The sequence below is a fragment of the Stegostoma tigrinum genome, chromosome 4 (genome assembly GCF_030684315.1).
Source record: "Stegostoma tigrinum isolate sSteTig4 chromosome 4, sSteTig4.hap1, whole genome shotgun sequence".
NCBI lineage: Eukaryota > Metazoa > Chordata > Chondrichthyes > Orectolobiformes > Stegostomatidae > Stegostoma > Stegostoma tigrinum.
Window position 1 is genome coordinate 92,602,761 of NC_081357.1, and position 13,954 is coordinate 92,616,714.

Sequence of the window (13,954 nt, forward strand, 5' to 3'; positions counted from 1 at the left end):
CATCAAGCAAATAAGCAAATGCTTTCAAACTTTTGATAAATGTGTGCTTAATTTTTTTAAATAACTGCAAATGTGATATGCTGAGAGATGGATTTCCTTTTATTGAGTGAGAAAAGGCTTTGTAAAGAACTTCACTTCTGTATGCTGTAAACATGCATAGCATGGTTATCACAATGTTGAATACCTAATTCTTTCCTTTTTCTGTGAACAGAAGCATGGTGCTTAAGTTCTGTAAGTGCACTACACGTCATGTCACACACTAAAAGTAATGCTCTTTTGCTTCCTGATATGACTAACCCTTTAAACTACACGGATGATACTTTAGCATTAAAGGATGTGCATGTGGGACATTTTATAAAATAAATGACTTCTATCAACACCAAAACTGGGCCTCACTTTTGCTGTTGCATCGCTAACATTCACCTTCCTGGTAAGTACACATTATTGTTTCATTGTAGTTGCCATAACTGAAGTGTGTTTTGGATGGGTTCTGAAGAGCTTGGAGGTAATGATTATTTGGTGTTTGTATTTGATTATTTTTGGTGCCAACTGTATTCCCCCTTGTAAATACTCTTCTTTCTTCTTTTGATTTTCAGGACCATGAAACCATTGCAGGTGTTCTTGATCTGGTGACTGGGATGGTTTATCCAATATTCCCTGCAATATGCCATGGCTTTATAGATTACAACACAGGGGTGATTTTGCTGGAAGCTCAGGTCATTGAGTCAGGCCTGATTCTTCCAGAAACAAAGCAATGCCTCAGTATAGAAGAAGCCTTGAGATGTCAGTTGATAGATGAAAAGATCTTCAACCAACTGGAAGAATTGAGTAATTCTGCCAAAATTATTTCAAGAACCTTATGTGAATCACGTGACACCCATCCTGTTGTTAGTATTTATGACAACAACATTATCTCAGAGATATTGGTCATTAAAGTCCTGGAGGCACAGTTTGCCACTGGAGGACTCAGGGTTCCAGCCACGGGTGAAAGGCTCAATCTTGAGGAAGTTTTTCAGAGAGAACTCATCACTGCTCAGCTGTACTTCAAATTGCAAGAGAGGCAGAAGATGTGCAAGGAGCTGATTGATCCAAATACAGCTGAGAAGCTATCATTAATGGAATTAATGCAAAGAGTCACAGTGGATAGAGAAACTGGACTAAGACTGCTTCGTATAAATCAAGGAGAGTGGGGCACAATCAGCTTGAGATCTGGCAGACAAGTCAGTGTTCTACGGGCAGTCCATGAAGGCCTCATAGACCGTGAAGTGATGATCAGGCTTCTTGGTGCTCAGCTGTTCGCTGGCGGGCTTATTCACCCTCAGACAGGAGCTCGGCTAACAGTAGATGAAGCTTTGGTGTGTGGTCTCATTGATCACAATGTAGCTTCAGACCTCCTCACTCACCAAGTTCAAACAGGAGGCATTATCAACCCAGCTACTGGCAGGAGATTAACCATGGATGAAGCTGTGCAGTGCAATTTAATATCGTCAAGCAGTGCACTTTTAGTCCTAGAATCACAGCAGGTATTTATGGGTCTTATCTGGCCTGATTCTGGAGAGATATTTTCTATCAACACCTCTTTGCAACAAGGAGTGATAACGAATGAATTAGCCCACAAAATCTTGAATAATAGGCAAAAAATAGCAGCCCTTTACATTCCTGAGAGCTCATCAGTGCTCACACCTGAGGAAGCAAGCAGGCTAGGTATAGTAGACAAGAAGGCAGCACATATTCTAAGCACAACAACAATACCTGACTTGATGCCTGACAACAAACACTTTCCATCTTCACATGAAGACATCTTGAACTGGGGATCAAATTGTGAAATCGAAACTTGTGCTATGGATGACCCTACTGGTGTTAAAGAAAGAGACAGAGATGAGAATTCAACTCTACAGCAGATGGAAATACAACAGAAATTTGTATCATATCTGATGATGCACAGCTATATGGATGCAGGCTCAGGAAGGAGACTACTTTTGGTTAATAGCGACTTGAATGAAAAGATTAAAATGGTGATGGAAGCAAGTGACATAGATGTTCCATTAGAAAATCAGCAAGAGTGCCTTCATATTCAAGATGCCAGTGTATTTGAGATTCTGTCGGAAGATGGAAAAAAGTCAGAAGGTATCAGCTTTCTTAAAAGCCATATTTGTTCTGAAAGGTTGGATTCAGATGATAGAGTAGAAAAACAGAGTGTTGATACACCAAGTGAATATTGTGGAAGTATCAATAGTGAAGCATTATATAGGATGCCTGGTGTGCAACACTTTCCAACAAATGACCTTGAAGAGAATGCATGTTCACAGATGATAGATAGTCCAAGAAATTGTGTGACCGACATCAAAGAAGGCAAAGCAATTCAGGCAACTGAAGCATTAGAAACTTTTGCAGGTTGTCCTGAAGTGCCATCTCTTCCTGAAAACTTAAGTGTGCATTCAGACTTTACAACCAGACAAACCAACCATGTTAATTCTTTTGAAAGAGACTTGGGAAACCATTTGAGAAAAAGTGAAGAGGTTCCAAAAGATGATCAGGTTACTCAAGTGTTAATTTCAGTGTTGCAAACTGCAGATTCATTCCAAGAGGAAAAGGTTGCCAAGACTGTGTCTTCAGCAGAACCTTTGGCAGCTGAAATCAGCCTGAGGATTCCAATAGAGCAGTCATCTCTACCTCATGAATGCAATAAGTTCACTCCATTTCCATTGGCCATGGGCCTCCAAAGAGGCTTTGGAGAAGACCTGAAGAAGACGTTGGGTCTAGATGCATCATCTGGTATGCAGGGGGGTGATAAAGGAAGCAATGGTACTCAAAAATTTGAAGACACATTTGTGATCCACACAGAGCATGCTCACAAAACTGCAAACAGCGTGGCTGCTCAACAGTGCTTAGAAGCTTCAGAACTGGAAGATTTTAATGATCCAGGCAGAAGACAAAATATTGCTGAACTATCAGTGGAATACAAAAACAACATAGCAGGTACAACTGCAAACTCTCTTCCTTTGGAATCACAACTGCCAACTTGGAAAGATATATTCATTTCAGAACAATTAGAAACTGAGGCAGAAACAAGTAAACACCTTGTATGTGGAATAAATGAAATAAGGACAATTAAAACATTAGATGATATTGCAGACACACATGAAGATTTTTTTGGTACTTCTGATGCAGAAAGTGAAAATATGAAGATAGATGTCACAATGAAAACGAAGGATGAAGAACAATTGCTTACAGATGACAAGCATTCACATGTTGCTGATAAATATGAACTAAGAGGTAGCAATTTTGAAAACCAATTCAGTGTTCATAAGTTAATAGAAACACACACAGATTCCTCAATGGAAACAGGGTGTGATGTAATGAGTCCATCAGTGGAAGAATGTTTCTCCATACCCAATGAAATGTTGGATCTGAACCCTACAGAAATTGGAAGTAAAGGTGCACAATCTACCAATGATACTGAGGGCCATCAGGAATCAAAGCAGAAACTTATAAAGATCATTGAAACATTGGATGACATAGCAGACTTAGATAAAATGGAGACTGCTGACAAATGTGTTGTGAGAGATAGTTTGTTAGAGATTGAAAATACAAATTCCAGTGAAGAAGGTAACAATGACAGTGTGTTAGGGAATGGTTTGAATGGACCCACAAATACAGTTGAAGATGGTGCCATTCACCAATATGCTGGGTTTGCCTCAGTAGGTGGTGAGGTTGAAAATGGGAGGACCAAATTCATTACAAGTGTGGAAGGATTGGAAGATATCGCAGATAGCCAAGAAATACCGTGGTGTATTGAAGAGCTAACAGGAGCAGAAGAGATTCAAATGTTTAGTCCTTCTGGAGTTGAAGATATTGAGGATGTATTTGAATGTTCCACACAAATGGCAAGCAGGGAATTTAGTTTGCTAAATGATGCAGAATTAAATTCAAATGCCAATGAGCAAAATCAGCACAAACAAGTGAATATTAAGGCTGAGCATGAAACAATGAAGAACTGTGGAACTTCTGAACAAGGTGCATCAGTGGGTAATCTAATAATAGTGGATAAAGTGATAAATGACTGCTGTCTTGATGTTAGATGTCCATTGCAAGAGGGCCCACTTGACGGTGCAGTCACATTGAAGAATGCTGAAGGCATCTACACAGTTAATGGGAGAAATTTATACAAAGAAGAGGATGAAGAAGAAGTTCCGGACAAGATTTCTTTAGAGCCAGATGAAAGTAGGAAATGGGACAGGTCAGCTTTGATAAAACAGTACAAATCAGAAGTTGAAACAGGTGGAATATTTGACCCTGTTACTGGTAAAAGGTACAGTGTTGAGGCTGCTTTGGCACATGGACATTTGGATGAGGAGATGGCTGTGGATATTTTGGTTTCACAGTTCCAAGGTGGAGAAATTTGTTTTGAGGAGAGTGGTGAAAATTTAACCCTTAGTGATGCAGTGGCAAAGGGACTTTTACCAAGTGACATTGCTATCAAAGTATTGGATAAGCTTGGATTGATTGGAGGATTCTATAACCCTGGTACAGGAGAAATAATGGAAGTGGCTGCTACTGCGGAGCAGGTTGTAAACAATGACCTCTTGACAAAAGTATTACTTTCTGAGAAAATGGTCTCTGGAATTATTGACCCAGAGACCTGCAAGCTGCACAATATTCATGATGCACTAAGACTTGGTATTTTGAACTCCTGTATAGCTCTGCATTTGCTGGAAGGCCAAATTGTTTCTGGTGGCATTGTGGATCTCAAACAAGAAGATCAATTATCAGTAGCTGCGGCCTCAAAGCTTTGCTTGGTTGATGATAAAACTGCTGAACAATTGATGAAAATAGAAAAGGCAAAAAATGGAGGGCAAGTCGACGAGGTGACCAAACTAAAGGCACTAAGTTACCAGCTTGAAATGTATGGCATATTGGATCCACAGACGAAACAACCTTTGTCTGTGATAGAAGCAGTTGACAGACACCTTGTGAAAAGGGATGCTGTGCTCTCTGTTCTTCGCAAGCAAGTTGTAGATGGTGGTATAATTCAGCATAAATCAGGACTTCGCCTCTCTGTAACTAATGCTTTGAGGCATGGTTTAATTAGTCAAGACCTAGCTGACGATTTGTTTGAATTAGAAACATCTTGCCAAAATATTCACACTTTAAATGCTGGGAAGAATTTGTGTTCTGAAGAAATCTCTCAGTGTTTACATTTTCCAGTGGAAATTGAAAGGAACCAGACAACGGATGATTTCAAAACTGGAAAGTCAGTGATTCAAGTCGAATCTGGCGATGGAACATCATTGAATGGAAATTTGAAAAAAGAAATGAGCCATTACAAAAGCCAGGACAATGTTGGTGAAAGCCAAATTAACATTATTCCTTACTCTGATTTAGTGAAAATAAGTAAAATAGATATAGTCACTGGGCGAAGATACATGGCAGTAAAACCTCATGCACAATGTTTGAATGTCCAACATGTTGAGCCAATATCAAAATTACAAGCGGTTGGTGTAGATTTGGCGAGCACTGTCAAAGAGAAGTTAAATAATAAAACCATAGTACGTGCCAGAGAAGGTGAAGTCACCAGTCAGGACTTTGGAGCAAAGAGTGAGCTGAATTGCCAGATTAACCCTTCACCTTCTGGCTCCTCTGTTCAGGAAAGTAATCAAGGTATTTCCCTCAATATCGAGTTTCAGGAGCAGGCTGGCCAAACCACTGATGAAGATTTGCCTGAAAAACTGGACTACATTCCATCCAAACCATCTCGTTTTGAAGATTCACTGCAAGGTGACTTTTTCTCATATGTTCGAGAATGCATGTCAGATATCAAGCGAGAGACAGAATTGGCTAGAAAAGAAAATCTTTTAACAAGAGAAGAGGAACTTAAGGAAGAAGTTGGAAAATTGGCTGCAAAGACATTTACAGAAGAAAAATGTGTCGAAGAGATGGAGCCAAACAATCCCAAAGCCAATACCAAGGCTCATGGTCTAATGGACCTGCAAGGGATTGGCTATTTGGAAGAAATTTTTGAAGGAAGAGAGCCTGATATAATTCTCAGCCCATGTGATGAAGCACAATTAAATGGAATTTCCAAAGTAAATAATCAAGTTGCACAAGATTCTGGTTGTGAAGAATGTGCAGAAGGATCTGAAGAAAATGTAAATATTGGAATGGCTGTGGGGAATGTGCTGAAAGCTGTGTATATGAAGTTCAGTGATGCATTCAAAAGAAAACCAAATGAAGGTGAGGAAATCTCATGTGATGATACAATGATAAATGAATGCAAGCAAGATGGAAAGTTTGTTGAAACATTAAATGACACTGCAGAACATGCAAGTAGCGTGAAAGAATTAGAGAAAAACATGTCTGACACTTCTGGAGCAGGAGGAAATGTGGGAGAGATGTCCAGCTGTGATGGTCAAAAATTATTTGTAGAATCTGAAAATCTATTGTGTCAAGAAAGAATCAATGAAGAGGTACAAGATCAAAATGCTGAAGGCAGTCAGAAGCTTAAGATATCATTGGACAAAACAATAAATAATTCATTAGAGCTTGAGGATAAAGCCAACTTGGTTTTGGAACAGGAAAGTCTTGTCCATTCAGAGAATGTGCGTGGTCTCACAATTGTTGAAAATGAGTCTTCAGAAAATACAGATGATCAAAGAACAGTTGGAATTAATAGTGGAACTGGTGATAATAAAGAAGCAGACACCTTAGATTTAAAGGAATGCAATACAGAGGTGGAAGACGTTGCTGAAATGCCCAATGTTGAGGATGTGGCAACTTTATGTGGCAATACTGGGGTTGCTGTAAGTAAGTCAGAAATTCTCTTTGATTGTATAAAACAAGAGATTCTCAATGAAGAGTTTAGTGAAGCACTTGGTTTGAAAGAAGAAAAGTTTTTGAAAATAGCAGAGTCGATTGCTTGTTTGAAGCCAGCAATGATGAGTGCACAAGCACAGGCAACGCTTTTTGCAGTAATTGAAGAGAAAGATCCTTGCAGTTTGAAAAATCAAGCCCTGGTCAGCAGTCTGATTGATGAGCTTTTCTGTGAAATAAAACATGAAATTCCTGGTTTGATGGAAGACAGGCAAGTGAAAAAGACATTACGTGAAAGATTTCTCGTGCTACTGAGCACTGCAGGAACTTCTCAAGGTGTGTTGCAGAAAGCAGTCAAGGAGAAAGGGACTAATATGAATCAAGCGATTCAGGTAAAAGAAAATGGTCATAGGAATGGAAATTTTGGCTCCATTACCAGTGGGTCGGAATCACAAGAAGGCATAGAGAAGGTAGCCATGTGTGACAGGGCATCAAAAGATGCCTGCTTAAATGATGACGGTGGTACTATGAAGAGGATGATAGAATTAAAGCAAGATAAGCAGGGAGGTGAACTACGAATGCAATCTGCTGATTTTTCTGATGAAATGGAATTGATGGAAGATGCACAGGCTGAAGTCATGTTGGAGGAAGCATCTCATGACATCAGGATTAGCAACAATAAGGGTGTTGTGCAAGTGAAGGAAGTGTTGCAAGTCAGGCAAGATGGACAATATGTAAATGAAAATGGAAGTAGGAAACTACCAACTGATTCTGAATTGTATCTGCTAAGCAATATTGACGAGAATACCACTGAGCGAACAGTGAATGATTCCTGGGTTAAAGTGAGCGATGAAGGCAATGTGAAGGAAAAGACAGAGATCCTAGATGGCCAAAATACAAATGAGGGAAGGGAAGCTTTGCTGATGCAGTCTCCTCCTTCCAGTGATCAACAAGAATTTCCCAAGAACATAAAGGAGAGTGACTGTTTTGGCAAAGCATCAAACCATGTCTGGAATGCAAATATAATGAATGAAAGAGAAGTGCAATCTCGTGTACAAAGTACAAATGAAAGAACAAGTGAAGATTCCGTTGCAACGTCATGTAGTAGTCCTGATGAAACAGAAGCACCAATGGAAAACATTCAGGAACCAATCACCTTTGAAAATGCAAAATGGATTAATGAGAATAAAGATGATATGAAGGACACAATTGAAACTATATCATGTGATCAAGATGTAAATAGAAAGAGAAGTAAGGATTTAGTGATGCAGTCTTACAATGCATTTAATGAAACGAAACAGTTGGAAGGCACTGGGGAAGAGACCAATATTAAACTTGAACAGCATGAGGACCACAAGACTGTTGAGGGGGATGAGCAGGTTAGTAATCCTTGAGATTTGTCTTCATACAGTTCAACTGTGAAAATTATGAAAGCACAAAACCAAGAATAACTTGGATCATAATGTTGCCTGTACCCTTAGGAACACTCTCATTCCTCGTACAATAGAACAATTACCAATTAGGTAATAATGTAAGAACGTTTTAATACAGTAGCTCACATATAGAATTACTTTCTTGCTGTGGTGCTCTCAGCGTTGTATTCCCTCTTCTCAGTTCAGTTGAGTAGTAATTTTGAATCAGTTCTATGTAGGTTTTATAGTTAAGGTTTTTGCTAGGTCCATCATTTTTTCTTATTCACTCATGGGAAATAGGCATCATTGGCTGGGTCAGATTTGTTGCTAATCCAAAGATTCCCTTGAGAATGTGGTGATGAGCTGCTGTCTTGAACTGTAGCCATTAATGTGCTGTAGATAGCCCCACAATGCTGTTGAGTAGGGATTTTGATTCAGTGACCTGAAGGAACATTGATGTATTTCCAAATCAGGATGATATGTGGAGAGGAACTTGCAAGTGGTGATTTTCCCTTGTATCTGCTGCAGCGTCCTTCTAGATTAGAGTGGTCATGGGTTTGGAATGTGTTATTAAGACGTTAGTGAGGAGAATTTTGCAGGGTTGAAAATACTGTCGCAATTGTCACCTCCAGTGCCTAGGTCAGTGCCAGGTTGTCCTTCCAGCTTCAATTCTTTGAGACTTTCTAGCAAATATTACAACTGAGTGGCTTGCTAGGTTTTTTCAGAGGGCAGTTAAGAAGCAACCACATTGATGTGGATGTGGAGTCAGCTACAGCCCAGACCAATTAAGGAAGGCCGTTACCTTCCCTTAAGGACATTAGTGAATGAGATGGGCTTTTGAACGATTGACGGTCATTTCATGGTCATCATTACATTCGTAGTTCCACATTTTCTTTTATTAAAATCAAACTGCACCATCTGCCATGGTGGGTTTTGAACCTGGGTGCCCAGAACATTACCCTGGGTTTTTGAATAACAGCACTAGGTCATTGTCATCCCAAACTACTTTAGAACAGTATTCCAAATTGTTGCCCCTCTTAACTGAACGTGGGATTGTTTCTGTTGTATCTCTTGTCTATCATAAAGGTATTTTATTTTTAAGTTGAACAGACATTATTGGCAATGAAGTTGTTTTTCCTCAATGAAACATGGCAGAGGAACTTTACAATCAAATTTAGAACTCCCTGGTCATTTAGACAATATTCATCCTTCACTAGCATCTCTAAAACAGATTATCTGGCCTATATCAGATTACTGTTTGTGGAAGCTTGTTTTGCACAAATCGATTGACATGTTTCCTTCATATTCCAAGAGTGACTACATTTCACTGAAACAAAGGTACTTCACTGGATCAAAAATGCGTTGATATATCCAGATGTCATGAAAGGCACCACAAAATAGGCCTTTCTCTCTGCTCTGAATCAGTTATAATGAAGCAGCCTTAGAAAATAATCTACAATCAGGCATGCTTTTGAGAAAGGGCATGAAAGAGTGATCTTATCAAATGTCAGAACAGGCTTAACATGGCAAATGGCCAACTCCTGATCCAAATTTTTCATCCTGAGTTATTGTGATTCAACTCTGATGTTCCTGACTTTTCCAGCATGAAATTGAAAAGCAAACATCTTACTCTTGCCACCTGGCGCACTATTTTGGGCTTAGGACAAAGATTAGAAATTGTCAATACTCTAAATTTCAAGATTTCCTGAGCTTTATTTTCATGCATTTTGTATCCACCATTGTTTTGTTTTAAGTATTATTTATTATATCGAGTTGATTAACATTTTCATTATGATCAAATTGTTCAATTTAATGTTTATCTTGAAAATAATCTGTTTTTTTCACAACATTACAATGATTTAGGCCAAAGCTGAAGTGTTAATTCAATTTTTGTTGCAGACATGTAACATTGCACAGCAATGTCTGCAACATGCAGAGAATCTGCAAGCTCACTTAAGGTTACTCCAAGATAGGAGAATCCAACTGGAGAGCCTGCAGCCAATTGACGCAGACCTGGAAATCCTTCAAGAACAACTAGATTACCACAAAGTAAGTAATACATTTCATATGGAACTAGCTCACTGAATTTAAAACACAATAAACGTGTGTTCAACTTAAGAGCCATGACTGGGAAAAAGTGTGATTGTTTCACTTATGTAATGCAACGACATGTTGGACTGCCTTCTTCAAGATTGCTTTGGAGTGGATACGAAGGAGATTACCTGGAGTGGTACCAGACACTTTAGTTACATGGTGAGATGAGAGATGTCAGGAATGTTCTTGCCCGGAACAGAAAGAAGTGATTTAGTAACAGTGTTCAAAACAGCAAAGAGTTTTGATAGAAGTACCAAGTAAATGAGGAGAAAAATACCTTAGGCAGGTAGTTTAATTACTAGAGACCACAGATTTAAGACGCTTTCAAGACAAACAAGAAATTTTTATACACGGAGTTATGATGATCTGGAATACACTGCTTGAAAAGGTGGTGAAAGCAGATTCACTTATAATTTGTAACAAGGAGTTGGGTACTGATCTGAAAAGGAACAATGTGCAGGCTTTAGGGAGAGACCAAGAGAATGGGGCCAATTGGATGTCACTTTTCAAGAGCTGGTACATATCTGATGGGGTAAGTGGGCTGTTTATGTGCTGGAAGACATTGTGGTGTAAGTTTAGTTCAGTTATGGGCAGATACAGGGTGAGCCTATGAAGCAGCTTTCAGTGTAACTGGGATTATATCATTTGAGCATTAAGTGTGTGCTGTAGGAGTACATTCTTCATTTATAATTGGAATTGTATTCCTGATAATCACAACTTAAAGTGAAGTAACTAAGTGAATTATGTTTACCCATTAAAACCAATGTAAAAGCCATTATCAGGACTGCAGAACATTCTGAATCAGAAAAAAAGTCACACCCTGTATAACCTTTCACATTGCTAAATTCCTGTATTCATAATCAAATAACTTATAAACTGAATTGAAAAATAAAAATGCAAAAAATATAAAGATTTTACTTTCAGAACTTTTTGCTTGCCACTCATTCTGCTTCCTGAACCTCCTGTTTGCCACAGATCCTACGTTCTAATCTTTCTGGTCTCAATGGGCTCTTCCTCTTGTTGAAAGATTGGAGCAACTGGGCTCATATACACTTGAATTTGGGAAGATGAGAGGGCATCTGATTGAGATGTATAAGATTATTAAGGGATTGGACACTCTGGAGGCAGGAAGCATGTTTCCGCTGTTGGGTGAGTCCAGAACCAGAGGACACAGTTTAAAAATAAGGGGTAGGCCATTTAGAACAGAGTTGAGGAAAAGCTTCTTCACCCAGAGGGTAGTAGATATATGGAATGCTCTGCCCCAGAAGGCAGTGGAGGCCAAGTCTCTGGATACTTTCAAGAAAGAGATGGATAGAGCTCTGAAAGATAGTGGAATCAAGGGTTATAGGGATAAGGCAGGAACAGGATAGTGATTGTGGATGATCAGCCATGATCATAATGAATGGTGTTGCTGGCTCGAAGGGCCGAATGGCCTACTCCTGCACCTATTGTCTATTGTCTCTTATTGCCCCAACTCACGATCTTCCTCACAGCTTAATCTACCCTCTTGCTGCCAACCCTCCAACCTGCAGCTTCAACTGTTCTCTCGCTCTCCTGTTTGCTGGTTCTCATTCCTCCTGTAAGCTTCATCTGGCACATGTGCTTCTATGGGTCTTGCTGCCTCTGCTCATGTCCAAAGGCCTTTCTCGCAGTGAGGACTCAGGAGAGGGAAGCAATGATCAGGAGCATATACTTCTGGAGCTCCCAGCTTCGGATCAGTCTGGGTCTTGAAAGCGGACACAAGTTCAGGTGAGGGTAACGATGAATGTGAGTGTCACCAAGTTGGAGGTTTGGAAAAGCAAAGATCAGCAAGAGGATAAGTCAGGAAACAGCAGAGATTGCAAACTGGAGGGTAGGTTTGGGAGCAGGAGAGACTGCACATTAATGGTGCTGAACAGGTCACCCAGTCTGAGATCATATTAGTGAAAAATTACTTTAAAATTTTGCAATGTCAAGCAAAAACACAGGCCCCATTTTTAAAGCAAAATAACATTAAACGTACTGTAAGTTATGCACCGCAATAATTCCTCTCTTCCTACTGAAATCATGTTAGATTGTTGTATCACAACAGTCATCTCTTAACCCAAGGTGCAGAATGATCTAACAGATACCTTCAAAATTGAGAGGATTTCAATGGATAGAGTGAGTGAAAGTATTCTCACTTATGAGGCCTTCCAAAATTCTGGGTCTTTGTTATTAAATGATCAATAATGAATCCATTAGCAAATTCAGGAGCAACATCTTGATCCAGATGGTGATGAGGATGTGAAACTTGTTAATGGTTCGAGTGTTTGAGGTGAAGAGGAGGTTCATATGAATATAATGGCTGGCATAGATCTGAAATTAAGCAATGCAGTCCATGTTGTTTTAAGAAGCTTAAAAACGTTTGACCATATTGGTACAGAATACAATTCAATTGTTTTTAAACATTTAGGGTCTTGCTTAGGTATTGTCTTGGATACTGGGGTTGGCACTTTCACAAGTGATCTGATGTCCTGGCTAAAACTGTCTACCAATATGTTTTTGTTCTTCTCTTTCCTCTACCCATGCTCGCTCCATCTCTCACTCTAACTCTTGCCCACTCTATTCCTATTTAATGCCTTTCTTTCCCACCTCCGTCTCTCTGCTCATCCTGTCTTGCCATGCCCCCTGTCCCCCTGCCCCCTCTTCCTCGCTGTCCTCTTTCCACACCAATCTCCTGGCACCCATCTCTCTGCTTCCCCTCTCTTTCCCTCCCTTTCTCCCCTCATCGTCTCTGTCTGCACTCACACCTCTCTCCTCACCATCTCTCTCTCTCTCCCTCCCCTCCGTCTCTGTCGCTCACTTTTCTTTCTGCATCCACACACCAGTTCTCCTTTGCCCCCTGTTGGAAGAGAGATATCAAAAAGGAGACTTGAGTCCTGCGTATAGTGGTACCAGTTGATCTTTATTCAGAGCTCTTTACCAATGCAGTGTGAGAGAGGTCTTTGGAAACAGTTTCTGCTGGACTCTCTGCCTTTCTCAGTCAAGTACTGCGTTTGATACATTCCACATTCCAATAATTACATGTAACATTGATGTCATTGCTGACCACATCTCCTCTAATTTACACATCCAATCCTGAAAACACACGATCAATGTTGTCAACTCTATGGACAGTCCTAGGCCCGCACATGATGCCATGATGCTTACTAGAGGCTTCCATCACCTACTTCTGGGATCTTACAATGCATCTCATTCAAACAGATTCCAATACTGACAGCTATACTCCTTCCTAGATGTTTGCAAGCTGCATCATGTTAATTGCCAATAAACTGAATATTTGTTTATCACTAATGATTTTTTCAAATTCTGCCAGGCAATTTATATTCCCTACTAACCTGATTACATGATCTACAAAAGAATGATCATTTCTACCAGTTGTTACAACATTTGTAATTTCAGTTCCAAATTAAAGTTCTATAGTCACATTTAATATTATGATTCCTTGACAAATCTGACAAATTGGGCAACAGCTTCTCTCTTTCTCTCACTCTTTCTCAACCCTTGGAGATCAAACAAGCAGTCTCTCTATCTTGCAGCTGTAATTATGACTTCTGTTTGCATACTGCAAGTTGGTTTAAAACGGATGCTTGATTCTTGAGTGAACTTTACTGACT

The 13,954-nt window shown here is 39.6% G+C and overlaps 1 protein-coding gene across 2 annotated transcripts in view; it reads left to right on the forward strand.

Annotated features, from left to right (window-relative positions):
• Positions 1-13,954, forward strand: part of dst (dystonin) — a 528,150-nt gene that overhangs the window by 276,328 nt on the left and 237,868 nt on the right. Inside the window, exons 36-37 of one of the 2 annotated variants that reach the window (XM_048530258.2) lie at positions 597-8,189; positions 10,122-10,271. The exons of the other annotated variant lie outside the window; for it this stretch is intronic. Of the exons in view, the coding sequence (XP_048386215.2) occupies positions 597-8,189; positions 10,122-10,271 (7,743 nt within the window). The remainder of the gene's footprint in view (positions 1-596; positions 8,190-10,121; positions 10,272-13,954) is intronic. 2 annotated transcript variants of the gene reach the window in all.